The sequence below is a fragment of the Phaethon lepturus genome, unplaced genomic scaffold (assembly GCF_000687285.1).
Source record: "Phaethon lepturus isolate BGI_N335 unplaced genomic scaffold, ASM68728v1 scaffold11483, whole genome shotgun sequence".
Lineage (NCBI taxonomy): Eukaryota > Metazoa > Chordata > Aves > Phaethontiformes > Phaethontidae > Phaethon > Phaethon lepturus.
In genome coordinates, this window is record NW_010531267.1 from 78363 (window position 1) to 105184 (window position 26822).

The window sequence follows — 26822 nt, forward strand, 5'->3', positions numbered from 1 at the left end:
AGAAGGAAATGACTGACATACAGGAAATATTTTTTTACAGTGAAAATTGTATGTACTAACTTGAATTATTTAGGATATCATCTATAACCTCTTTTCTGTATTTGTTTACAGACTTTGATTTTTTTAATACCTTTATGGCAAAATGGATTTCTAAATTCCTATTTTGTGAAGCGTTATACTCTGCTGATCAACACTGACACTTTACATTTCAAGAATGTGTACTTTTGTAAGGTACTGTTACTAAATTCCATACTAACTGCTCTCTGTTATCAAAGGTCTAAAAACTGGCTGAATAAAAAAGATACTAACAGAGCATTCACAAAAAGGATTGCAAACACACGCATGCTAAAAAACCAGTGGAGCCATGTGAAGCTAAAAGTCCTCCACATTAGATTTTATAATGAAATTACAATATTAAACAAGGCATAAGAGTAACCAGCCTAATCAAATTCTGTTGTTGGAAAATTGTGAGTTATCTGAGCTGGAAACTATTAACTATAACTGCATATTATGTATGCATAATATGAACATTTAAACAGATAAATCTTAAAAGTTGAACTAATTATATGCATATTAGCATTTTGGACGTGATACTTCCCCACTAGCCTATACGACATTATTTTTGTGCAGCAGTTTCCATTCTGCTTTCACATACAGAGAGCTAAGCCAGGTGCAGAGAGAGCATCTTCTCTGGACCTAAGTTTCTGAAGTCTCAGAAGTGTAGCAGGTCAGACCCGCCCCGAGCCTGCAACCCCAGGTCTCCGTCAAAGCCCTGGCATGCCACCGGTTGCCAGCCAGGTTTTAAATTCAGATGGAAATGGGTAAAAAGCTCACTCTTAATTGAAGGTTTGATGATGCTCAAGGGGGCAAACTATTCCAGAGAAAAACCTTCTAGTACTCATGGTGCTTAATCTGGCCAGAAGTGTAAGGCAGCTCTCTGAGAAGGTCCCAAGCGTCTTGCTCAGCCCCACTTCTGAATCATCTCACTGTCCTGAGTCACCCCCTGGGAGCCACTAGAACCTGAGCACTTGCCTGAAGGGCTGTCACGACCTCACTGCTCTCATTCAGCTTGCTCCACAATGACTTTATGTTTTGGGACATTATGGGGAAGTCCTTTGGTTGAATCACTGGCTTGCTGCCCTGCCAGCCTCCAGCTGCTTTGTGCTCCTCAGGTTGCTCAAGGAACTGGCAGAGGCTGCTCTGCAATGGAGGATCCCTCCAGGGCAAGACAATGGCCTTAGCTGCCTGGGCAATACCTGCTGAGGTTGGGCTGCGCTGCCAAGGTTGCAGTCTACATGCGCACTGGTGGGCTTGGCACCGACAGCCACATAGTCCTTAGAGGTGATTTAGGACAAATGCTGATGCAGAAGCTCCTCTGTAAAGAGGCAACTATCCCTCCATCTCACAGCCCCCCTGGAAGGTGCAGGCTGCACATGCTCTCCTTTGACCTCCTCTATCCCCTTCAGTTGAACTTGGATAACTTTCCTCCCTCAGCCGTGAATTAACTCCAATAGCCTCTGTTTCTTATCTCTTTCCTGCCTTTTCTCCTCTAGCCTTCCTCTCCTTTTAGGAGCTAGATCAGCAGGCAGAGATCTGATCCAGACTCAGATGCCTGCTCCTCCTTCCTGCATATTCACTGCCTTTCTTCCATGTCTCTCTTGCTCTCCAGACCTTGCCCTCCTACAATCCTTACTTTCTTACTTCGTCTCTTGCTCCTTCCCATGTCTCCCATCATTTCTCTAAGGCGTGTTTGGCTTCCCTGCCTTTTCCTTTCCCAGTGGTGCATTTCTTCTCAGTCCCCTCTTGTATCTCTTGACAGTCCATCCAGTGTTTCCCCAGGCATTTCATGCCCTGAGCTCATTTGTCTTCTTCCCCTCCTCCCTTTCCGCTCAATTCTCGTCTCCCAGGGAATGCAGCAGAAATCAAAGAGAGTGACATTAGCAAGCAGAGCCCTTACAAGTTTACTTTGCTCCACAGTTAAATTAATGAGCTTTCCAGCCATTCTGGAAAGGTGGTGAAATTGTGCAGAATGTGAAATCCTTACGATAAATTATGGACTAGAGACAATCGCAGGTAAAAATACATTTTCACTGCTTGCTGCAGAGTATCACCCTTTGCATATTACACCTTTATTAACAATGCATTCAGTGCTGTGGTTTCCTTAAAACTGTGTGACGCAGAGTAAGATACAGCCTCTGGCTTGGACGTGTTTCGTTTCCCCACGTACCAGGCACATCATCTGTAACTGTCGGCATTTGGCAACAGGGAACAGATGATATTTTGCAGTTTTCCTCTTGCTTCATCTTAATGCATTGCTTGTGGAGTCTGACTTGGAAATACTGAGAACTGGCTTGTAAAAAGTCTCTGGAACTTCTACTGAAAGCTTTCATTTAGATAAAAGCAAATACTTAATTTTGATCAGATACAAATTATCCCCCAGTAGTAATGTCAGTTCACTTGCACTTTTACTGTATATTAAGATGTTTTCATAATTAATATTTCTATACCATTTCCTGTAATGTTTATGGAGGTTTATTTTCCTATAACATTTTTATTTCTATTTGTGTTCATTTTTTGGTCACATTTATATTTCAGTAATATGAATATCTAAAAATGCCCAGTCTTCTTTTTTTCTTGAATTTTAGGGCTTTCATCTTAATTCTGTTTCCTTAGAAATACCAGAACTTTGTACAAAATTGTAATCTGCATTTTTTATCACCTCTAAACTGTACTCTCTGAATGTCCTTGGTATTGTAGTACTTCGTAGATATTTTTATTCTTTTGCTATCAACAACCTTGTATACCTTCTGCTTTTACTGCTGCTGCTGCTTGCTTCATCGGTCTAAAATGTAGTGACTGTGAAGTAACTAGCCACACTCATCAGAACAGTTTTGTTCAGTTGATTGTCATATTCTTGCGTTGACTTTGTGGCATCACGTGAGCCCTTGATTGCAAACCATGACTTACAAGTGCATTGTCTTTAATCTCCCCATATTATATTTACTGAAGCAACAAAACACATACTGTCTTCATTCTTAATCATCTCTGAACTGTCTTTTGGGGAACGTTTTTGAGATACTCAGTCCTTTCATAGGTGCCTCTGTATTCCTCTCCTAACGCACGTTTCTGGGACTAGCTTGTTCTTAGTCAAGATTTGGTGCTTCTTCTCTCAACAGGGCACAAATTGAAACTCTACTAGGCATAACCCTGTCTCCCCATTTCATGTAGACCTGTGGAGGCAAGGCTGGCCAAAAAGCAATTAAAACTTTTCCCTCTATTCAAAAAAGCTAAGTATTCCCCTATCCCAAAGAGAATTTATAAGGGAAAATCATCTAGCTGACATGTTCGATTTGTGCATAGCCACAAGCTGAAGAATGTCGTATGTTTTTTAAACTTTCCCTTAGTTACATCAATACTACACAGATATGTAACCGTGTTTCACGCAACGGCAATTTCCAAAGAGAGCTTTGCGACGGTTGTGCTTGCTGTCTGTACTTACCATGTTTCTTTAGATAAATTGTTCAAGGCTGCTGGGTTTTTTTCAGTTTCCTTGTATAGAGAATAGAGGTTGTGATCTCACAATTTTCTAAACTGGAACTGTAACTCAACTTTACAGTAAATTTCATAATTATAATATAACATGCTGTTATATACATTAGTCTTGTAAGACTTGTGCTGACAGTGGAGCACACAAACTTGCTGTTTCAGATTCATTCTGCTTAATAAATGTTAAAATATAAATGTTAAAAATATAAATAATATAAATAATATAAATAAAAATAAAAATATAAATGTTAAAAATGTTAAAAATAATCCATTAATAGATATCATTAGATACCAATGTGTCACCTAATTGCTCTGATATCAATAGTATGTCTGACATTTACCCATTTCTTGATTCTTGAATCTTTACTGATCCTTCTCCTTAGAACTAAGCTAAGTACTAACAGCAGAACTGAGAAGCCATGAAATAGGTAATAATATCAAAATAGCAATGCTGAAGACACGTATCAACATTATTACGTCTTACATGCATGAGAAAGGAAGAAGTGCTTTGATTTCTGTCAAGGACATCAGCGTGTGATGTCTCCGTGGTTTTGGAAAGCACTTAGAAGTAAAGACAGTTCAGCAAAAAACTAGTATTGTTCCTATTAATGACATGAATGTCCTGCACTGTCAACCCAGTCAGCTCTGCTCAGGCTCCTGAAAGTATCTGTTTCACTTCTGGCTTTATCAGAGACTTAATAGTACCATTTGTTCAGTTATTGACATGTTAATATTCTTGTTCCGTGTTAATTTTCTTTGTCAAACAGGAGTCAGGGAGGCTATAGCCAAGCTAGCTCGCTCTCCTTTACACTCACTTCTCAAGGAACCTGGTGCAGTGAGGGTGGAAGGAAAGGGCAGCTCCAGACTTCACTTGAAATGGCGGCTCTCTGTTTTCAGTCATGCTGTATTCAAACACACAGTCCTCATTTTCAAGATTCATGGAGAGATTTGGTCTTCCTTAATGTCATTGTTATGTTACTCATCCTCCCCTCAGCACCACAGTTGTTCTCGTCTTTGACCATTTTTTCCAATTCTTCTACACCTTGTGTCCATCTGTCCTCTTTTCCTTCATGAGTTTCCTGAACAGGAATGGCATCAATTCTTCAGTTCTGTCTTCCTCCCATTCCTGCACAGGAGCTGCTGCTACAACACCTCCGAGAAGCACTCACATCTGCTACAACAGAGAGTAATTATTTGAGGGTTTTAGCCTGTCTTCCAAAGGAGGCCATATTTCCACAGTCATAAGGCTAATGCCTGTCGGAAAACAATTCTGAATTTATTAATCTGAGTTTACCACTTACTTATTAACATAATTTCAACTTACTGTAGTAATCAGATTGCTACAGTTCTCATGAAAACAGGTATTTGGCTAGAGGAGGGTGTCCCCAGGGAGGGCAGACAGATCAGCTCTTCAGGGAGCCTACAAGGCACATGTAGTTGCAAGTCCTACCCAATTCCCACCGACGAGGGGAGAGTCTGTCTTGTGAAACCTGCTTTGGCTGGGTACCAGACTCTTGCTCTGAAGGAATAAGGATGTTATTCTAAATTAACTTTAGAACCTGAATCTAGTAATACTTTTTTACCATCTTGGTATTCCACTGTCCTACAGAAAAAAAAAAATACACCCATATAATTTTGCTTTCCTGTTGCTAAATATTCTTTTCAGACCTAATGCAATTTAGTAAGTTCATTACGTCCACTTTCTGTGATCCTGTAAAAACACTCCTATAGAGTTTCTACCTTTCAAGATGAGAAAGAAAAAAAGAAAAAGGAATTAAGTGGAAAAAAGCAGCATTACAACTTACTCTGTGAACAAAATGTCTGGCCAAACAGACCAACCTTACATCCTTTTTTCAGAGCACTCAGCTCTGATAATGTAAGCAGACCTTACAGCAAGGGACAATCTGTCATACAAAGTATATATACACCAGCATTTCTTTTATTTGAAAGACCATACTCTGGTATTTATATCGACAAGACACACAGTTTATTTGTACAGCAATAGATGAGCTAAGGAGGCAGGGGAAGTGACACAGAAACAAACCAGCAGCCTCAGGGAGCCCTGAGATTAAAGACACCGCACCCGGGAAGCTGCCATGGGGCAGGAGCTGCCTCTGCACACCCTGGCAAAAAACACGAGTCCGGCCCCTGCGGGGCTTGTGCGCAGTGAATTCCCATTAGAGGGAAGTTGAAAAGCGGGGGGATGAGTGTTGAGGTCTTCTAGATAAAAGCCTGACTACTGTAATTTAGTCTCATCTTCATAAGGACAAGCCCCCTTCAGTTGGTCTCGAATTGGCTTCACTCAGTTCTGAAGGGTACGCAGTACACCCCCAGCTCTGGGAAGCTGCTCCATCCCCAGATAACACCTCTCACTTTAGCCACACCGCCTCCATCCCACTGCTGCTGGTGTACCCCTTCCCCCTTGTGCATACTCCCCAGTTGTTCTTCCAGCTTTTTTCAGAAAGCACCAGTCATTAACGCTACTTAGTAGTGCAGGTTCCTGTGCATGTAATGTGTGTGTCAGAAATGCGAGTTATGAACGAATTCTTGGTTTTGTGAATCCATGCGAGAATATACATGGCAGGTGCTTATTGCAGCAAACAGCACAGTGTGGGAGGATTGCAACACCATACAGCAATGAGTGAAAAGTTTGGCAGTCTTCTGGTAAAAAAAGTAAAGCAGCAGTCCAGCATGATAAGTTAATGTATTTCTTCTTTCACTGCAAAGCACCGCTCCCCCTAAATATCTGCCTCTGGAAGTCATTTTGGATTAGGCCGTGAAGGTGGTCAGTCTTACTGTGGCACAAGCACTGAACTTGCACTTGTTTGCCCAGTTGTGCAATGAAGTGGAAAATGAGCATAAAAACTTCTCCGTACGGAAGTAAGCAAGCTATCGCGAGGGAAGGTGTTGATTCATTTCTTCGAGCTCCCTTTCCAACAGACACATTTCCTGCAGTAATTTTCATTTAGAGTGTGCCTGTTGTTTTGCAGATGAGTTATGGCTGTCACGAATGGCCTATTTAAGTGAATTGTTCACGTCTGGTGTGCTGAATGCCAGTTTACAAAAAAAGACTGAAAACTATCCTTTTAACGTTATGACAAAATAGACACACGAAAAAAGCCTCAAAGGCTACAGTTATAACAGGAGAGGGTGAAAAGAGAAATTGTCAATCACTTTCCAGCTGAAGAAATCTCTTCATTAAACCTGGACTGAAAAATTTGTCCGGACCACGTTGCTAAGATAAAAGACCATTACCTAAATTATTTAACCAGCTGTGCAAACAGTTGCATAAGACTTTCCCAGATGAAAACGGGATAAAGACACTTTCTCCATGGAAGGCGGCCATCAGATAAAGGAACAGGAAAAGCAGACCAGCTGCTTGAATTTAAGCTTCAGTTGTCTGACACTTTGGTTGACAACGACAGAGAAATTTAGCTGACACTAATACTTTTAATGCCCTTCCAGTCTCTGTGGTTTTGTGAGTTTGCATTTTCTGCCCAAATTCCATTAAAAAAAAACAAGTAGCTGTCCAGAATTGGACTTTGAGCTGCAGTTTACTTTAGCTCCTTCCTAGAATCACTCCTGGACCTATTTTCTGTAATCCTATTCATCCACTGTTTTCTCAGAGCTAGGCACAGCAGAAAGGAAAAGGAAAGGAGAGGGAGAGGGAAAAGGAGTAGAGAAGGAAGGAAAGGGAAAATATTCATATATTGTGTAAGACTGGAAAGAATATTGAATTTTTTTCTCATGCTTAACAGTATTTCAGATAAAAACAAAGGAAAAACACTGCCGCCCTTAGACAATAGTCAAGTTTTTTAAAAAAATCAATCCACTTGTCATAATTTACAAGCCTGCTAACATACATCAAATTGTCATTTATGACACACTTGCTTCCTTCTTGTTAAGCAAAACAAAACAATATTAGCAAGACATACAGCTGTCTTATTGTTTATGGTTCCATTTTAAAAAATATATATCTGTTCTATCTCAAAAGGAAGTTATAGTTTAATATTTTGGGATGCCTGATACATTTGTACTGTGAATTCACAAGCAAGATGCTAAACCTTCTAGGATGACAGACATACTGTGTGGAAGTAAAGGAATATTTGCATATGGTATTTCAGTTAATATTTTTTAAAAGGCAGGTTATAAATGAGTAGTTATGGATCCACTGTATTTCGATGACACTGAAGAAGAAATGCCAAAAAAAGAGATGCCAAAAATCATTTGTCTATCCATGCATCTGTAAATTATTTTCACTTTTTTCATTTTTAACAGGCTCATTCAGTCACTCTTCAGACAAATAAAAAGCAAAAATACATATCAAAATGAGGAAAGCAACTTAGTAATGGAGTAAAGGGGAAAATTAACAAATCTCATTATGTTGAAGTTGAGAGTCTTTTCCTCTCTTTAAACAACCCATGTAATGGTTAAAGATGGTGAGAACTAAGATGGTGAGAACTAGAGCTCCCACGAAGTTGCTGTGCCCTATTTTAAACCAGTGGAGGACAGGAGAGCTCCATAAGGGTGATGAAATGATAAATAGTGATGATATATAAACTATGGGTTTGTTTCTTTTTGATCAGCAAGATAACTATTTTGTTACTGGGTTAGCAATGCAGTGATGCCCTATCAAGGTGACTTCACTGTAGTTTTCCAACTGTGAATTCACTACTTGGGAGGGACTAAACTTGCATCATGCTACAGGAGGCTGAATACAAGTGAAAGAATGTATTTGTAAACTGACACTCTTTAATGTTAAAGACAACAGTCTATGTAAATGCGAACTTAATGGCCTCAACAAGCTGAAGGAGACATTTCATTGCCAGGTTAGGGCAGATTTTTCAGTACGTGTCAGCATGGTGAGCACACACCTAGAACAACAGCATGCTGCACTTCTGAAAGTCAACTTTGACCCTTCTGTTCTCACCTGCCAAGAAGCAGCACCTCGGTATATAAGACTTCCGACAAATAGTTTGAAACCAGTAAGACAATGTTCCATACATTTTTTAGCCACTCTTGATAATTCAAGATGTGTAGAGGAAATGCCTGATATGTGTTCAGTGAGAATGTAACAGTACTTTTCATTTTACTATCAAAATTATACATGTCTCTATTATTAAGGGCATTCATGCCTCATTTCTTTATTACAGTATCCCAACTAATAGTATAATCTGTAACCAGTCTTTAAAGAAATACAAAATACACATTTGCACTGTATGTCTTGTTATCTGAAATGTGCAGGAATTGGCGTGCCTTGCTCTTCAACCCGACATGTTTACAATTAGAAAAAAAAAATTACAGAATTTATTTTGTTAAGGGAGTATGCCACAGAGGTCTATGGAAAAACACTATCAGTCATAAACTTTGCAATTGGCTTTGGCAGCAACCTTTACTATACACCTCATTTCTACAGCTCCCTATTTTATGTTGAAGTAACGTGTGATATAAAACATCAATAATTCTCTGCAAGTTGGGATTGAACTAAATGTACTGCAAACTAAGATACGACGCACATCATAAGAAACAAGTCAGAAATAAAGTAAGTAGGGCATTTCCATCTGTGACAAGGCTTACCAGGAAGTTATCGCTGCAAAGTGTCCTACATAGGGTAGAACAGAAATGTAAGGGAAGGAATGTAATTAAAACTAAAGGAGATGAACAATGGAAGAGAGACTTCCAGCAGGTGAAGAGCAAAAAGGTCAAGAATCTGGGAAGCTGATAATCATTATCTCTGAGAAACTCTCACTGCAGAAGGGGAAAACTATCTGGCAGTGACAGATCATCCTAAAGAAGAAAAAGAATTCGATCTAAGGGGAACTTCAGCTAGCGGTGGTGGCAGCTGCCCCTGCTGCTGTCTTCTGTAGTTATTGACCAAATATGAAGATCATTATGTTAATGCAAAAGGAAATGAGTTAATGGGATTAATGCACACAAGATCACGCCCAGCGAGCAAGTTTCTGGTTTAGATTCTTGAAAAGTTTATGTGCAGCTTGCTCTTGAAGAATTGAAGAGGTTGGTTGAATAGCTTTGCTGTGGAGCCTGAAGAAAGGTGAGGGCTCCACGGTAACATGTGTGCCCGAGCTTGTCTTTGGATGAAAAGATGAAAGAGGCTGTGAAATGCCAAATAGGTGCTCGCCCTCTATACTTTAGATGTCACTCCTTCTAGGGCAATTTCAATATTAGAACAGTAGGCAGATAAAAGAAATGTCTTAGTCTAAAACTGACAATCTTGGATTAATAAATTCACCTTGGCAGCAGAATGCAAGGATACTTGGATGTAATAAGAAAAATGGCAGAGGAATGCCCAAAGGTATGAGTGATGTTGCTATGCTGAGCATTGATAAGGCTTTCATTGTGGGCAAAAAGATATCGAGTACAAAATAAGTTTAGTATTCGATGTGCTGTGAACAAAATGAAGGACACACATTGCAATCCGTCATAAAATGGAATATGTAATAAATTGTAGAAAGAACTGTTTCCCCTCTTTGTTTTTGTTCCTGGCTATACAAGTATGAGAAATCCTATTCTTCCCTTTCACGTCTCAGTCACATTTTCTTCTTGCACTAGGACGCCTGAACCAAGCAATCATGGCTTTTAAGATTCTTCCCGCTTTAAAGTAATGTTTTTAAGAACGTGAACATGTAGCATGATTTTTTTTTTCTGATCTTTGAACTGTAATAATATTAGCTGCTTATCTCAGTCTCATGATGTGCTTTCATGTATTTGTGAAAGAAGAGACCAGTTCATGAACTACAGGCACGGAGTCAAAAAATAATAATGTGGAAGCAAGAATGCATAAAACAAGAATAGCGATGTTCAGCGCTGCATACTGCAGTAAAGCCACACACCGTACTGAATACTACTGATGCGTAGCATTTTCTAATTCAAGTAGTATACTGAAAAATATGATAAGTAATTTCTCACAAATACTGTGATTCAAAGGGTAAAAAGTTCTTACAGGGAAATCTTACCTTCTGCGGCTTTAGTAAGTATTGTTTGAAATAAAGACTGACTGACTGACTTGGCTACTGGAATCAAAGGACGCAAGTAATTCCCAACAAAATAATTTGATACCATTTTCAAACACAAAGCGGAAAATAGAAAAGGACACTAATTGGACAATATACATTCCCCTGGGAGTTGAAAAGGGAAGTTGGGCATGAAAAGAAAATAAGTTTATGGAACTGAGGAATGAGAGTGAAGGTCATGAATAGGCTAGCAGTCACATTCATGCACAAGGAACATTGGTATGTTTGTTTTGGTTTCCTGCATAAATGCACTGTCTCAGCTTGCCAAGTCCAGTCTGTGAAAAATTAGGGCTAGAAACAGACTGGAAGAAACCCCATTATCTTGAAATGTACTTAACTTCAAAAAGTAAGTTTCCCCACTTGATTTCCCTGGCTTGCAGTATGGTTTCTGATTTTTAAACATTCTTTTTCCTGTTGCTAAGTGAAAGTCTCATATAAACAAAGGAAATCAACTGTGTTAAAAGGATGGAAATGACTGTATGCAAAAAGCTGTCAAATCTACAGAGTAAGCAAACTGGAAAAAAACATTTCTTAACCTAATCCTTTCAGTTACAGCAATGCTGTGCAGTATTCACGCTGTTCAAAGAAAGTTAGTGTGTTGTGGGTTAAAACTGTTTGGAATTAATTCTCTCAATTTAAGAAAAAGACTGTCTGTAGCCTCAGTGATATGCTTGGGGCTTTTTTGGTTGGGTTTTTTGGGGTTTTTTTTGGTATTGTTTTGTGTTGCATTTCTTTCCCAGAAGGAGCAATTTTTATTATAATTGTAAGCATGAAGTGTCTAGCGCACTGTGAGGACCTGCAGGGTCATGTTCTAGTTACTTAAGAGACTAAAGCTTCTTTCAGCTTCCCCACTACCTGGTGGTGGGAGAGGGATGTAAAATTCCTGAGGGCATACAGGTTACATGTGGGCCTGGACTCACCCTTTGGATGCTTGTTTCCCTCCCTTGCAGATACGGGCAGGCTTCTAAATGAGCCTCAGCTGAACACCTAGGCTGACAAATCCAGGCTGTAGTACTGGAAGAGCTAATCTTAAAAGCAGTTTTATGACCTGAAGCTCCCATAATGCTTTACCTCTCTATGCTGTGACCACAGTGCATGTCTGGATGTCAGCATGGTCTCGGGTCTTGTACCAGTGGAGTATACCTAAAACAGCATAGGAAAAGACATGGCTTAGATGTCACAGGTCTGCTTCAATTACAGAAATTGTATCTACCTATTTATCTACCTATTTAAAGAAATGTCAGTAGAGCCAGACAAAAATGCATCATCTCCTGCATGGCTTATGCCACAATTCTCAAACTATGATCTGCAGGCAGTTAAGGAGTTACATGTGCTAGCTGTTCTGCTTTCCAGCTACAAGGAGCTTAAGTAGATTAGATACTACCTCAGATTCTTTCTCTTAATAATACAAGGGATGTTAAGCACTCGGGAACAGGAGGGCGGGTGGTCTGCATAATCACTGAAAAGGAAAGGCCCAAGAGATGCTCTTATTAAGATACCCTTTTTTATGAAAAAATCTGAGGATTCCTACAATAACAGCAAAGTCTAGTCTAATAATAGGGAGTGAGTACAGAATGCTACGGAATTTAGCACCAATAAATATGGTCCCTTTGAAATGGTGAATTAGATGTGCAGCAGGATTTGGTCACACTTCAAAGAATAATATGCAGAGCTGAAGATCCATCTGTTTGCTCTTGCTATCACCATTGAGGCTCCTGTATGTTAAGCAGTCTTTTGCCTACTTCAAAGCATGTTTGAAGTCTTTGCTGTGCCTATCCCATGCACAAAAAAGCAAACGTGCCTTAACAATATGAGTAGCTGGTATTTTTGTTCATTTTACTTGTAAATGAAAACAATTTGTTCCTGCTATGTATCATTTCTGGACTCCTTTTTTTTCTTTCTTTTTTTTTTTAGCTACGATAGCGAGGGCCGTCTAACGAACGTTACATTCCCAACTGGAGTTGTCACTAACCTTCATGGGGAAATGGAAAGGGCCATTACAGTAGACATTGAGTCATCCAGCAGAGAGGAAGATGTCAGCATCACTTCCAACTTATCATCAATTGATTCCTTCTATACCATGGTTCAAGGTACTGTATACAAAAGATTTCTCAGCAGGTATTGGCCTGAAAACTTTTCTTACGGTACAGGCAGCTCCAATTGGATGTGTTAGAGGGAAACTTTAGAGGCATGGTGTTTGGAGGAAGGGGTGACACATACATGTTTCTATACATATATAGAAAGAACTGTTCAGGGAAAGGAGGGGTTGCAATGAAAGTAGACTTAAATATGTTTTCTGCCAAAATAGCTTTTGTAAACAGCTATGGGAATTAGTCAGAATATGTACTTCGTATTAGAAGGGAATCTTGGAAAGGAGATAGGAATGGATTCAAAGGGAAGTAAGTGCAGAAATAGTGTGAAGTAAGATTTTAGCTTTAAAATAGCATGTGACATCCCAGCAGCCACATCCTTGCAAAAGTCAGTAGTCACAGTATGCTTAGGATTAGGCCAAGAATGCCTAATGAAACAGCAAAAAATGTGTTTTGTGCCAGTCCAAAGAATATACTCTGAGGGTGGGATTTTCTGAAGTGTTTAAGTGACTTTGAAGATAGGTCCCAAAGGCATTTCTGCTCTCAATGTGATACAGATATTCTTACCAATCTCACCCTGGGTATTTATTACCATTGGGTCAGTTATGTGAAGTCAAGATGTTACATGCACATATTGTATAAAGTGTGCAGGACAAAGGCACACTCTTAACCCGTGTAGGTAACCTATGCTTCTCTTTTTTGCCTTTTCAGATCAGTTACGAAATAGCTACCAGATTGGTTATGATGGCTCACTGAGAATCTTGTATGCCAGCGGCCTAGACTCACACTACCAGACAGAGCCGCACGTGTTGGCTGGCACTGCTAACCCCACTGTGGCAAAGAGAAACATGACCCTCCCGGGGGAGAATGGGCAGAACCTGGTGGAGTGGCGATTCCGGAAAGAGCAAGCCCAGGGAAAAGTCAACGTGTTTGGCCGAAAGCTTCGGGTAAGCACGCAAGCATGTGTGGTATCCACTGCATACTCATTAAGTGAGAGGAAATGTAAATATATTCCTGTAGGTATTGCCATCCAACAACCACAGAATATTTACTGTAGGCAAACTTACTGTAGAGCTGGAAGTACTTGCTTTTATTACTGCATTTATTGGCTGTTCTTCCTTATTAATTGCTCTTTTCTGTGGACTTCAAACTGTTGCTTTTAGCCTGGAATATATTGGAATGAATTGGGATAAAAGAATAATTTCCTGCTTTCCTTCACTTTTTTTTTTTTCTGGTACTGGATTCACACACCTGATTTTGAATCTTGTTTTAAATTATTCTACCATAAGTTAGCACAGTCCTAGGATTTTCTTTCTTTTTTATCTTAAATAAAAATGGTACTAATACTTATTTCTGGTAGGAAGGGTTTAACTGTGTGTGCATGTGTACAGCATATTCCTCTAACATATGTCTTTACCATTTTGTTGGCATTTCTTCTTCCTACATAGTGAGTGAAATGTAAGTTGGAAGCAAACTATGATTTATGACAGCCATTTGGTAAAGACAACATAGATTAAGCGTTTAAAATTGGGTTGCCAGGAAACCATTTCAAGACCACACTGGAGGTCTGACTTACTGAGTGAACTCAGTTCTTTAAAATAAGGCCTAGGCAGTATATCAAATGAAGGTAAGTAATTTCAGACAACTTGACTTCTAAGAGGTAACATGCCACTTTAAATCTTAAAATATTTTATATCTTCCTTCGCGACAAGAGAGGAGGGAGTGCTGTCATGCACCTTATATTCCTCTCTACTACTTGCTCTGCAAGAAGAATGGATTTTTTCCAAGAAGGAAGAATGATTATGCACAGTAGCTGCTGCTTAAGAACAACCAACTTGTACCTAGCTGTGGCAGCTGTCTTACGTGGATAATGAAGAAGAAAAGGAAGCCATGCTTCTGGAGCTCATCTTTGTGATTCTGGTTCATAGGCATCTCATTACATAGTACAGTGGGATAATGTACCTGCCAGTTCATTTGTGAAAGAAGCCCAAGAGAAAATAAAACCGCCATACTAATGGCATTTGGTTTTGGCAATGAAGCAAATGGCCATGAGTCCAGTTCTCAAAAGTGAAGCAAAATTTTGGCATTTGAGTGCAGAGGAGGTAAAAGAAATGTCACGGGCAGCTTTAACTTGGAAGAGTTAACAGGAAAAAAGGTACAGCGGAGAAGAGGGAGAGATTTAACAAGATGGAGGGGGAAGTGACAGATTACAGATTAGGATAAAATAGTAGTACCTAAAAGTTTATATACAAATGGAAGAAGTAGGGCAGGTGGAGAATATGGGCTATTATGAGAAAAATGCCTAAAAAAAAACCTAAAGAAACTTGTTTGGGAAAAAAAAAAAGGAAGGTTTTTTGAAATTGATTTACATGGGAAGATATTACAGAAATGTCACTCGGGGGTGGGGGGGATGTAGGAAAGTGGGGAAAGAAAACAGAAAGAAGGACAGGAATAACTTAGGGAGCTCATCACTTCCATCTACAGATATGTCAGTTACATTTTGCTGCAAAGACAAATGTAGACAAAAAACAGTGACAAAATGCAATGCCAGTAAATGTACTCACATATATGACACTTTCACTGCCTTATATATATGCAGTATCTAACATTACAAAGTACACTCTCAGGTACTCTGGTTTTCTATCTTCTATGAGTTCTATCCACTACTAGTAGTCTTTATATTAGGAATTATGTCAAGATCCCTTAACTAAACAATCCTCTGTCAATCTTACTTTTGTTCAGACTTTTTTCATATTTGTTCAATAAGCTAGTTTTGTCCCTGGACCTGTACCTTTGGTCTGGTGGCTGGCCTTTGGCAGAGGTCCTGACAGTCTTCTGCATGAAAGAGCCTTTTTAGGGCATTTGTATTAAGGCCAGACAGACCCTCACTTACAAAGGAACTGGTATGAGCTCTGTCTTGAGAGGTGCACCCAGAGTAGACAGGTAACATAGACGAGGGTGCTCACAGGAAGAGTTTGCTCTGCATCCTCCTGAGACCTGACATGCTCCAAGCTCTGCAGAGGTCCCCAATTTTCACAGTACCTCTTGAATCTCTCTGTAAGGCAGAGCAGTATACTCCTACTCCTAATGGGGGAATCACAGTCAGAGTTCATGCTTCTCATTAGAAAGAAAAACATGAGTTCAAGCAGAGCAGGATAGATGGGACACCTAAATTACTGAAACATAGCAGGACAGTAGATAGGGACTGTCAAGAGACTCAGTTTTGTGTCATTAAGTGTTTCTTCATTGAAAATTTCCTGAATTACTATTTTATATTGGGTTTGTGGGGCAAGGTTTTGGTAGTGGAGGGGCTACAGGGGTGGATTCTGTGAGAAGCTGCTAGAAGATTCCCCTAATGTCCAATAGAGCCAATGCCAGCTGGCTCCAAGATGGACCTGCCAAATGCCGCTGGCCAAGGCTGAGCCCATCAGCGACAGTGGTAGCGCCTCTGGGATAAGGGGGGAAAAAAGCCTGGACAACAGCAATTGCAGATGGAGAGAGGAGTGAGAGTATGGGAGAGGAACAATTCTGCAGACACCCAGGTCACTGCAGAAGGAGGGGCACGAGGGGCTCCAGGCGCCGGAGCAGAGATTCCCCTGCAGCCTGTGGTGAAGACCATGGTGAGGCGGACTGTGCCCCTGCAGCCCATGGAGCTTCATGATGGAGCAGATCTCCACCTGCAGCCCGGGGAGGACCCCACGCCACAGCAGGGGGATGCCCGAAGGAGGCTGTGACCCAGTGGGGGACCCACACTGGAGCAGGCTGTTCCTGAACGACGGCACCCCATGGAATGGACCCAGGCTGGAGCAGTTTGTGAAGAACTGCAGCCCGTGGGAAGGACTCACGTTGGAGAAGTTCATGGAGGACTGTCTCCCGTGGGAGGGACCCCACGCTGGAGCAGGGGAAGAGTGTGAGGAGTCCTCCCCATGAGGAGGAAGGAGCGGCAGAGACTACGTGTGATGAACTGACCACAACCCCCATTCCCCGTCCCTGTGCTGCTGGCAGGGAGGAGGGAGAGAATCAGGAGTGAAGTTGAGTCCAGGAAGAAGGGAGGGGTGGGGGGAAAGGTGTTTTTAAGATTTGGGTTTATTTCTCACTACCCTACTCTGATTTGATTGGTAATAAACTAAACTGATTTCCCCCATTTGAGTCCATTTTGCCCGTGATGGTAACGGGTGAGTGATCTCTCCCTGCCCTTATCCAGACCCACGAGGCTTTCGTTATATTTTCTCTCCCCTGCCCAGCTGAGGAGGGGAGTGACAGAGCGGCTTTGGTGGGCACCTGGCCTCCAGCCAGGATCAGCCCACCACATATTTTTGTCATACTGAAACCCAGAGGTTTCAAATTTATTTGAAGTGTGGCTGTCTTAGGCACAATAAAAATGTTCAGTCTTTGCTGTTAAAAGCCTTTTGGTAGCAGAGCTGTTGTTACGAAATGCTTCAGTTGAAGGCAGTAACTTAGCTGACATATGTTATTCCAGCCCCATACTGTCCAATGAAAGAAGATATATCACTAAAACTTGTTGTTATTATAATTGCCATCTATATTATAAGATTATGCAAGCAGAGCCAAAATTTCACCAAAAGCTCACGTGTCTGAAAGCAAGAGCTACGTCAGCAGAATCTGGAAGCACGAGTCTGGCTGGAGAAAGAGGCATTTCCTTTCTTTCCCCTCTATCCTGCCCTTACACAGACCAGACAGATGGAAAGTGAGAAGGCAAAGGATGTTATTATCCCATTTAGCAGATAAGGCACTGAGACAGCCAGATTAAGTACTTTGCTGCAATTTACACCGGAAGGATGTGCTTAGCCAAGAAATTAACTGCAATTGCTTGTACATCTGCCTTAACCGTAAAACTACCCTTCCCTCTTTGCCAATTCAAAAATCAGAAGTGCCTATTTGCACTTCAGTGTCTAAGCCCAAGAGGTAGACAAGAAAATTAATAAAAATCATAATTAAGTGTAAAATAAGGAAGGATGGAGAGAAAAGGAGAGGAAAAAATCAGAGAGGCAGAACAGGCACGGAGATGCAGAGATGAGTGCAGGCATGTGTGGGAGAAGCTGGGAAATAAAAGCCAGAGATAAACAAGATTTAAGAGTGAATTTAGGCAAATGATTGAATATTACATGTTGGAAAATTTAAACAAAAGCTACCTGAAAATTAAAAAGTCAAAAAAAAATTACAAAAAGGAAGTGAATGGGAATGCTTCATAGTTAAGTTTAACCTTCCTCATTTAGAAGATTTACATGAAAACACGGATTTTTGTTGTGAAGTTGACAGTGCAGGTTGTTTTCATGCCAGTGATTTCATATTGAAAAAGAGAGAAGTTATGTAGATAGACAAACCAACGGATATAAGCAAAACTGAGCATTTGTAGGATTTTTTTGTTTGTTTGTTTTACATATTTGCCTGTGAAACGTCATCATCACTTTAATACTTTTTATGCCAATAATAAAGAATCTAATTTATATTGATCTTTTAGAAACTTATCAGCTTCAGGGTATAAGTACCAGTGTCCATGATATATGTATTTTTTAAACATGCAGCCCTGAAAAATGCAAAGGTTCTCTAGTCATTTCTTTGTTCAGGATATCTGTTTTTTTGTTCTTTTCTGAATGTTATTTAGCCATCTTCACCTCTTTGTATCATATGCATCAAGTACTTGAAAAGGAACTTTACAAAAAATTTAATAAATATAGCTATATCTCCATTTGTCCCCTACTTCCCATATGTTGGCAAAATACAATGCTGAACAACATCAGTTATCAGTGTTTCACCTTCACCTGGAATAACTTTAAAAGGACACAGCATATATAGAAATGGTTTACAGATGAACAAAGAAATCCTAGAGGCCTGTCTGAGAACACTAAAAAATAGTTCAATGCAGAGGGGGAATGGAGAATTGCCAAGATACCAATGTGGGAAAGGAAAATCAGACATTTTCCTTTCATAAATACAAAAATGAGAGTTGATTGCATGAAACTGAAAGTCAGGATATTCAGAACAGTAAGAAGGGCGAATTTCAATGTACAAGTATTACACAGAAATCCCTGTCCACCACTATAGTTTACATATATAAATAATACCCTTTTCAACATAAATGTATCTAGGCTAAGGCTTTAATTTCAAATTGAACAGTTATAAACTTCAAAGCATTTAAAACTGTTTTTCAGTGGTTCAGTAGTCTTCCAGTCATTTAAGGCTTTAAGTGGTCAGTTAACTTGGCAAAAAACATAATCCTCTACTAAGGATTTCAGCCTCATAAACATACTGCAGCTGTGGATGGTATACTGAGTTAAACTTCCATTTGATCCAGAACGGCAAAGTCTATGTTCTAAAAACTGTTTAATCTTATTTTGAAGATTTAATGTGCTTTTGAAGATCTTAATTTTGTATTTATCGTTTTGAAAAATACTTGCTGTGGAAGATTAGGATTCAGTTCTTTCTTAGCATGATTGTTACGAACTGCACAAGCAGTTGCTGGGAATATGTTTTGACAATAATTTGCAGATGTACGTTGGACTGCCTACAAACAACGTAGTTTGTCCACTGAAATGGCTCCATTTGTTACAGAAGTTTTCAGTGCACAACTTTCAGTATTTTCTTAAAACAGTTGACTAAGCATCAAGAAAGAACAAATTGCAACAAATTCTGGGCCATGTCTTCATGTAGGCCTTCTAAAGTAGACACTAATGTAGTGCCTTACATTTATATCAAGAAGTTGCGAAGATAATTTATGTACACAGCAAATCAATCACTGTACATGATATTTAAAGAATAGCTAGCTTTGTGAAAATAGTAAGTGGGTAGGGTTTGAACAGCATGATTTATTATGTCGTTTTGTTTGCTTTAAAAAGGTTAATGGCAGAAACCTCCTTTCAGTTGACTTTGATCGAACCACAAAGACAGAAAAGATCTACGATGACCACCGTAAATTTCTGCTGAGGATTGCCTACGACACGTCAGGGCACCCCACTCTGTGGCTACCGAGCAGCAAGCTGATGGCTGTCAATGTTACCTATTCATCCACAGGTCAAATAGGCAGCATACAACGAGGGACGACTAGTGAAAAAATAGAGTATGATGGACAGGGAAGGATAGTGTCTAGAGTGTTTGCTGATGGGAAAACTTGGAGCTACACATATTTGGAAAAGGTAAGGAACACTCAGGCTTTAAAAAATGCTTTGAATGTGCTGAAATTCTGCAGCATCTGACTGCTGCATACAAAGCAAAAACAGGTAGCAGAAGCGCATTTCAATTATTCTAAGTATCAACATGTGATTCCTAGGGGAATATTTTATACAATAGATATGTTATCACGCTGTAGCTAATTGCTAGGAATTGATGTATTTTTAAATTATTTAGGCCACTGACTAACAAGCAGCATCTGTATTTACCTTTCATCTTTTAAAATAAGGTACAGGGACTAGATCTCTGCAGTGTAATTCAGTTGAAAATAATTTGTTTGTAAATTCTTCACAGTTTTTTTTTTTTACTACGAAGAAAAGCTCTTGTTTCTACAGAGTTACAGCTGTCAATTTGTACTTGCTATATGTTGTAGCATCAAAATAAATGACAGGCAAAAGATCAGGAATCTTCATTAAATACGATGATTGCTGAATGATAGCTCTCCCTCTAGAAATATCTGTGCAAATCCCCCTTGAGAGATCTCATGTCTGCTATGCAAAAAGAGAATCCATTTCTTTCTCGGGTTTAAATATATTTCTATTGAAGCTGTTGCTCAGAAAATACTGTTCACTAGTCATTGCAGACATAATTTAATCAAGACTTATGATACCTAACAGCCACGCATCAGAAAAATGTCAGAATAATTCTGAGTACCTCCTTTTGATATAAATAATCAAACAATTGTTTTGTGTTTAAAAGCTATGTGTTAAAAGACAAGAACACAGTATTCAGGGATCTCAGGCTATTCAAATTCTTCAAAATCATCTCTAATTGTTGGGAAGAAATTGTATCTCCCATATGTTGTTCTCGTGAGTTAATGGCTCTAAGACAGTTTTACTTCTTCTCATATTAAACATGACTTATCTGAATCCATTGACAATCTGCTGTTTAGCTGTGAGTGCTTGATAAAAGAGTGATACAGTCATAACAAGTAGCAAATTATGAATGTAGAACTACTAATTACAGAACCCTTTACAATTAAGCATCCAAGTAAATTAGGCAGGGAGATGTTAACAACACGTAAGGTCAAGGATAACTCAGTTAAAGAGGAGATAATTTTCTCAAGTGAGAATGTCACATTTTTGTGAAGAAATAGTATCAGTGTGGGGAAGGGGGGCAGTACTCCGCTGTTTGTCACATGGTAAAAATCTGTTCTTAATTTTCAGTCAATGGTTCTTCTGCTTCATAGCCAACGGCAGTATATCTTTGAATATGATTTGTTGGATCGGCTTTCTGCTGTCACCATGCCCAGTGTTGCTCGTCATACCATGCAGACTATCCGCTCCATTGGCTATTACCGGAATATATACAACCCCCCAGAAAGTAATGCTTCTGTTATAATGGACTACAATGAAGAAGGGCAGCTCCTTCAAACAGCTTTCCTAGGGACAAGCCGAAGAGTATTATTCAAGTACAGACGACAGACCAAGCTCTCAGAAATTTTATATGATAGTACAAGAGTTAGTTTTACTTATGATGAGACAGCAGGAGTCCTGAAAACAGTAAACCTCCAAAGCGATGGTTTTATCTGCACCATTAGATACAGGCAAATTGGCCCACTGATTGACAGACAGATTTTCCGCTTTAGCGAAGACGGAATGGTAAATGCCCGATTTGACTACAGCTATGACAACAGCTTCAGAGTGACTAGCATGCAAGGTGTCATCAATGAAACTCCATTGCCTATTGATCTCTACCAGTTTGATGATATCTCTGGCAAAGTTGAACAGTTTGGAAAATTTGGAGTTATATATTATGATATTAACCAGATCATTTCAACAGCTGTAATGACCTACACAAAACACTTTGATGCACACGGCCGCATCAAGGAAATTCAGTATGAAATATTTCGGTCATTAATGTATTGGATTACAATTCAGTATGATAACATGGGACGAGTGACAAAAAGAGAAATTAAGATCGGGCCATTTGCCAACACCACGAAATACGCTTACGAATACGATGTAGACGGTCAGCTCCAGACAGTTTATCTGAATGAAAAAATAATGTGGCGATACAACTATGACCTGAATGGCAACCTCCACTTGCTCAACCCCAGTAGCAGCGCCCGTTTGACGCCACTTCGCTATGACCTGAGAGACAGAATAACTCGACTAGGTGATGTTCAGTACCGACTAGATGAAGATGGATTTCTGCGTCAGAGGGGTACTGAAATATTTGAATACAGTTCAAAGGGCCTTCTTACTCGAGTTTATAGCAAAGGCAGTGGGTGGACAGTGATTTACCGTTATGATGGACTTGGACGACGAGTTTCCAGTAAAACTAGCCTTGGACAGCACCTCCAGTTTTTTTACGCAGACCTTACCTACCCAACCAGGATAACTCATGTATATAACCACTCAAGTTCTGAAATCACATCTCTTTACTATGATCTGCAAGGACACCTTTTTGCCATGGAAATTAGCAGTGGAGACGAGTTTTACATTGCATCAGACAACACAGGGACACCACTGGCTGTTTTCAGTAGCAACGGTCTCATGCTTAAACAAATTCAATATACTGCTTATGGAGAGATCTATTTTGACTCTAACCTTGATTTCCAGCTGGTAATAGGATTCCATGGAGGCTTGTACGACCCACTGACCAAGCTAGTCCACTTCGGAGAAAGAGATTACGACATACTGGCAGGCCGGTGGACAACACCAGATATTGAAATCTGGAAGAGAATTGGGAAGGATCCAGCTCCTTTTAATTTGTACATGTTTAGAAATAACAACCCAGCCAGTAAAATACACGATGTAAAGGATTATATCACAGGTAAAAGAAGGTTACTGAATTGCAAGACTGTCTCTCACTTGCTCAAAAATATAACTTTCTGTGTTCTCATAATCTGGAATCTGATTATCTGGGTAACAGGCTGAGGATATTGTCTGGGGAAGGTCAGTAAAGAAACTGTCAGGGAAGATAATTGTTCAGAGAAGTACTTGGCACTTAGAACCAGATCAACAAAGTGATTTTAGTTTGGAGGTGCTGGACCTATAGACATCCAATTTAGACTCGAATTCACAATTTTGGTGAAGTACCTAAGTATGTCCTATTTGGAAAAGTTCTTTTATGAGGAAGCATTAAGCACTTAACAATGAGAATAATTACAGCAAACATGCTTATCAGGAGTAGTGAAATAGCAAATGAGAGATCTTGCAAATACCTCATCTAGCTTTAGACATTGATTGAAGTTACTGCATAAGAGATTAAGATCCACAGGCCATTATTAGATTTCGAGTTTAGGTAACTAAACCTAAACCTTGTGCCCTACACGGTGCATATGGTGCTTTAATATTGGACTGTTGACCCAAAAAGATAATTCAGAGCATCTCAGTATGCAGAGGGGTTGGGTTTTCCGAAGTACATTTTGGAGTACCAGTGGAATACATCTCTTCCTCGCCCACTGACTAAGCTGTAACACAAGCTTCCTCAGCTGGAGACCTCAGTGCATTGGGAAAGAGGAGACCAAAGTTCTCCCTCCAATACGGTTATGCATTACCCAGCGCTCTTATAATGAAGAAAATAGACTCCTTGAGCAAGTACAAGAGAAGAACCCCTCAAGACCGTTCATGAGAATCTCCTTACATGTGGATTAGAGTCAGGCTTCTTCATGGCTCTGGACTCCTAAGCAGTAAAAAGTACATATTCTTTTACCAGAAAGACCAAAGACAAGAGGGAGTGAGACAGTAAGGTAGCAAGCACAGGAGGGGTCTTTCTGTGACAAATTTGACTCACTAACATGGCAGCAAATATCACCGGAAGTTGGTTGATATTTTCCAGAGTATGTTCTTGCAAGGCTACTAATGTAATTTGGCTAAGAAAGCGAAGTCCAGTAAGCTCCAGGGCCAGCGCTACATAATGAGTACACAGCCAGGAGGAGGGAAGGCGTAGGATACTGAAAAAGGAGTGTGAATTTCTCTTTTGGCAATAAAAACCTGCTAACGTGCCACTTCTTGTAGAACTGAGTTCTTAGGGAACCTACATGCTTTTTGTGGGTCTAGAGTTAGTGATGTGTAATGTTTTCCATTATTCTACATACAAAAAAATCTGATTGCATATCACCAGAAGTTTCTGAAAAATGCATTGCTCAGACACATTTGAATTTTCGTATTTGAATAGATGTAAATAATCCAAAATACTTTACATAGACAGTGCCAGACTACAGGAGGCGCTCAGCCCCACTTACTTAATGCATTGTGACACTACCACTCAGAAAAGCATCCTGGAATCAAGTGGGTTTGCATTAATTTAACAAACAGCAGCTATTAAGAGGGTTGCTAACGGGCTGCCTGGAAGCAAGGATAATAACAGACCTTTGAATCTGTCCTCATTCAGCAGCATGTGCTGTGTAGGGGATGCAGTTGCAATCAAATTCTTTGTGGCATTGAAAATGATGCATTTAGTTCAAAAATTGCCCTCAAAATACAGTTTTAGTTCTTCTCTTAACATCTTTGATGTATGGAATACATAGGCATACACTACTTATATAAGGTTATCATTACAGTGAGTAATTTGGCTGACTGGCAGTTTTAGATGGAGAGCCTTATGATGCATATCATTTATGTGGAAAGGTTAAAAATTATTTTAAGGTAAGTATTTTTTATTCTTTTAACATTTGGAAAAAATTTGTTCCTTGTTCCACTTCTTTGGGGTTTTCTTAAATGAAAACTATTGGACTTCGTAAGGAGCACTCTGCCAACTTCTGCTAAGCTTAGTATCTGTGAAAGATAGGGTAGAAAGAGAGAAACAAGGCAGAGCACACATTCTTGCCCAACAATTGTTAACTAATTAACTGTTGGCATCCCTAATTTATTTATTTCTAACAGAATTTAAAATGCATCATAAATAATGTAATCTAATGCTAATTTAGTGTCCTGTCTGCTTACTGATGCAACTGTACCAACTTCATCTTGAACAGGGGGAGATTTCTCTTGAATCAACATAAAATATCTGCCAAATCATTTAAAAGGTAATTGACCATATAGGTGTTATTTCAGCGGTAGATTGAAGACATTACAATAACATGTGTGTAACAAAAGGACAGGACGTGCTCTGCAGTATTTTTTCTTTTTTGCTTTGTTTTAAAGTATGGATGATGAAGCTGTGACACAGAGCATCTTCAGCCTGACCATGAAATCCCAATTAGTTTAGGCTATATTAGAAGGAAATTACGCTTTAATTGTGCTCCTATAGTTGTTCTGGAAGTCGCTGAGGCCTTCAGAATTGCTGAAACCTGCAATGCCTGTCAAACAAGCATAGCGCAATTCTTACATAGAAGTATTCTTGTAAGTTTAGAACTTCAAGTTTACTGCACAGGCTTGCTGTTCTAGCTGTAGTACAAATCTAAACCCATCCGTATCAAAACGAAGACTGTTGAATAATTTTCCTGTTACAGAAGGAAATCAACTATGCCAAAAACTATTTCACGTAAAAAATGTATGATTGCAAAATACAGAACAATTCTAATACTTTTCTCTCTTTTTTTTTTTTCCCCATACTTCTCTTTCAGATGTTAACAGCTGGCTGGTGACATTTGGCTTCCATCTGCACAATGCCATTCCTGGTTTCCCTGTTCCGAAATTTGATTTAACAGAACCTTCTTATGAACTTGTGAAAAGCCAGCAATGGGAGGACATACCAGTAAGAAACAAACATACAAATGGAATGAGACAGGATGTTCCCTTCTATTCAGATCTTACTAGGCATGGATAATCCTGACAGGGTTACTTGCTAAGTTAAATCTGAACAGTGCTTTTCAAACTTCTAATTTTTATCTACTTTCAAAAGAATTTAAGAAAATACAGATGGTGATTTTTCTTACAGATCTGCTAAGTAACATTTTAAATAAGCTTTTGTTTGCTTTCAGCAATAATAAAAAATACAATACAATGAAAAGAAGTTTAAGACCCTTTAAAGATGTCTAAGTTTAGTAGCAGAAACTACAGAGATTAGATTTGTACTAATATTCTACCTGAAGGCAGAAACTGAACACAGTAGTGAAAAACAGACTGTGAAATAAACAGAACAGGTGATATAAATTATGCATACCAGGTACTACTACAATTTTACTTCTCTTTAATATTAACCATGTTTTATATATAAAGATAAAATATTGAAAATTAAATTACCTGAACTAAAACCCATTACATTACATAAAACTAGAACTCCAGGTGCTTATGAAGTTCTTTGGGAGGAAAAAAATGAATTTCAGTCCTGAAAACCTGCTACAGTTTTAAATGATGGAAGAAATAAATGTAGAAACTAAAATCTAAAGTGGCTATTTAAGAAAATTATATTTACAAATCAAACTTACTCAAAGATCAAAGACCTATATCCTCAAAAATCCTACAATTCTCAATTAAGAAGCGTTAAGAGACAGTAAAATGCGCGATTCAACTGTGAGCAGTCAAAAACAGAGCTCTTTTTGCAAGAATCATGATAGAGAACTTTACAAGATTAGAAGAGGATGTGATCGTGAGGAGCCTTACAACGAATTTAGACAAAAAATCAGTAGAAGGGTGGCCCAGCAGGAGGGAGCATATGGAAGCTAATTTTGCCTGTATGAAGTGACCCGCTACATATACTTTTTAATAGCCAGGGATTGAGTAACAGGGAAGGACCTTAAAGCACAAGCATGAGACTAGTGTCTCCCATGAACCGCAGAAGCCGTGAAGGAGGAGCATTCCAAGCACTCCAGGCAAGGTCGCTGGATCAGGAGTTAAGAGACCTGTCATCAGGAATGGCTGTGAAGAACTATGAGAGGTTGTTTATTTAGATCTCAAAGGCTAAAGAATGCAATTATGCACTAACACCAGCAAAGGTGCATCAGGAAAAGAACCAGTCTGGTCAAAGGGATGAGAGCAGAGAGGTAGTTGCCAAAAATCTTCACAAAAGAGCTCAACAAAATGAGGAGTGCCAGGGGCATGTGACATGACAGAGGGAAAGCGGGAAGTGGCAGGAA

General features: G+C 39.5%; 1 protein-coding gene across 1 annotated transcript in view; it reads left to right on the top strand.

Annotated features, from left to right (window-relative positions):
• The window catches only part of TENM3 (teneurin transmembrane protein 3), a 99362-nt gene that overhangs the window by 68848 nt on the left and 3692 nt on the right, over nucleotides 1-26822 (top strand). The window contains exons 20-24 of the mRNA XM_010284493.1: nucleotides 12492-12667; nucleotides 13379-13614; nucleotides 19525-19821; nucleotides 21022-22633; nucleotides 25371-25501. Of these exons, the coding sequence (XP_010282795.1) occupies nucleotides 12492-12667; nucleotides 13379-13614; nucleotides 19525-19821; nucleotides 21022-22633; nucleotides 25371-25501 (2452 nt within the window). The remainder of the gene's footprint in view (nucleotides 1-12491; nucleotides 12668-13378; nucleotides 13615-19524; nucleotides 19822-21021; nucleotides 22634-25370; nucleotides 25502-26822) is intronic.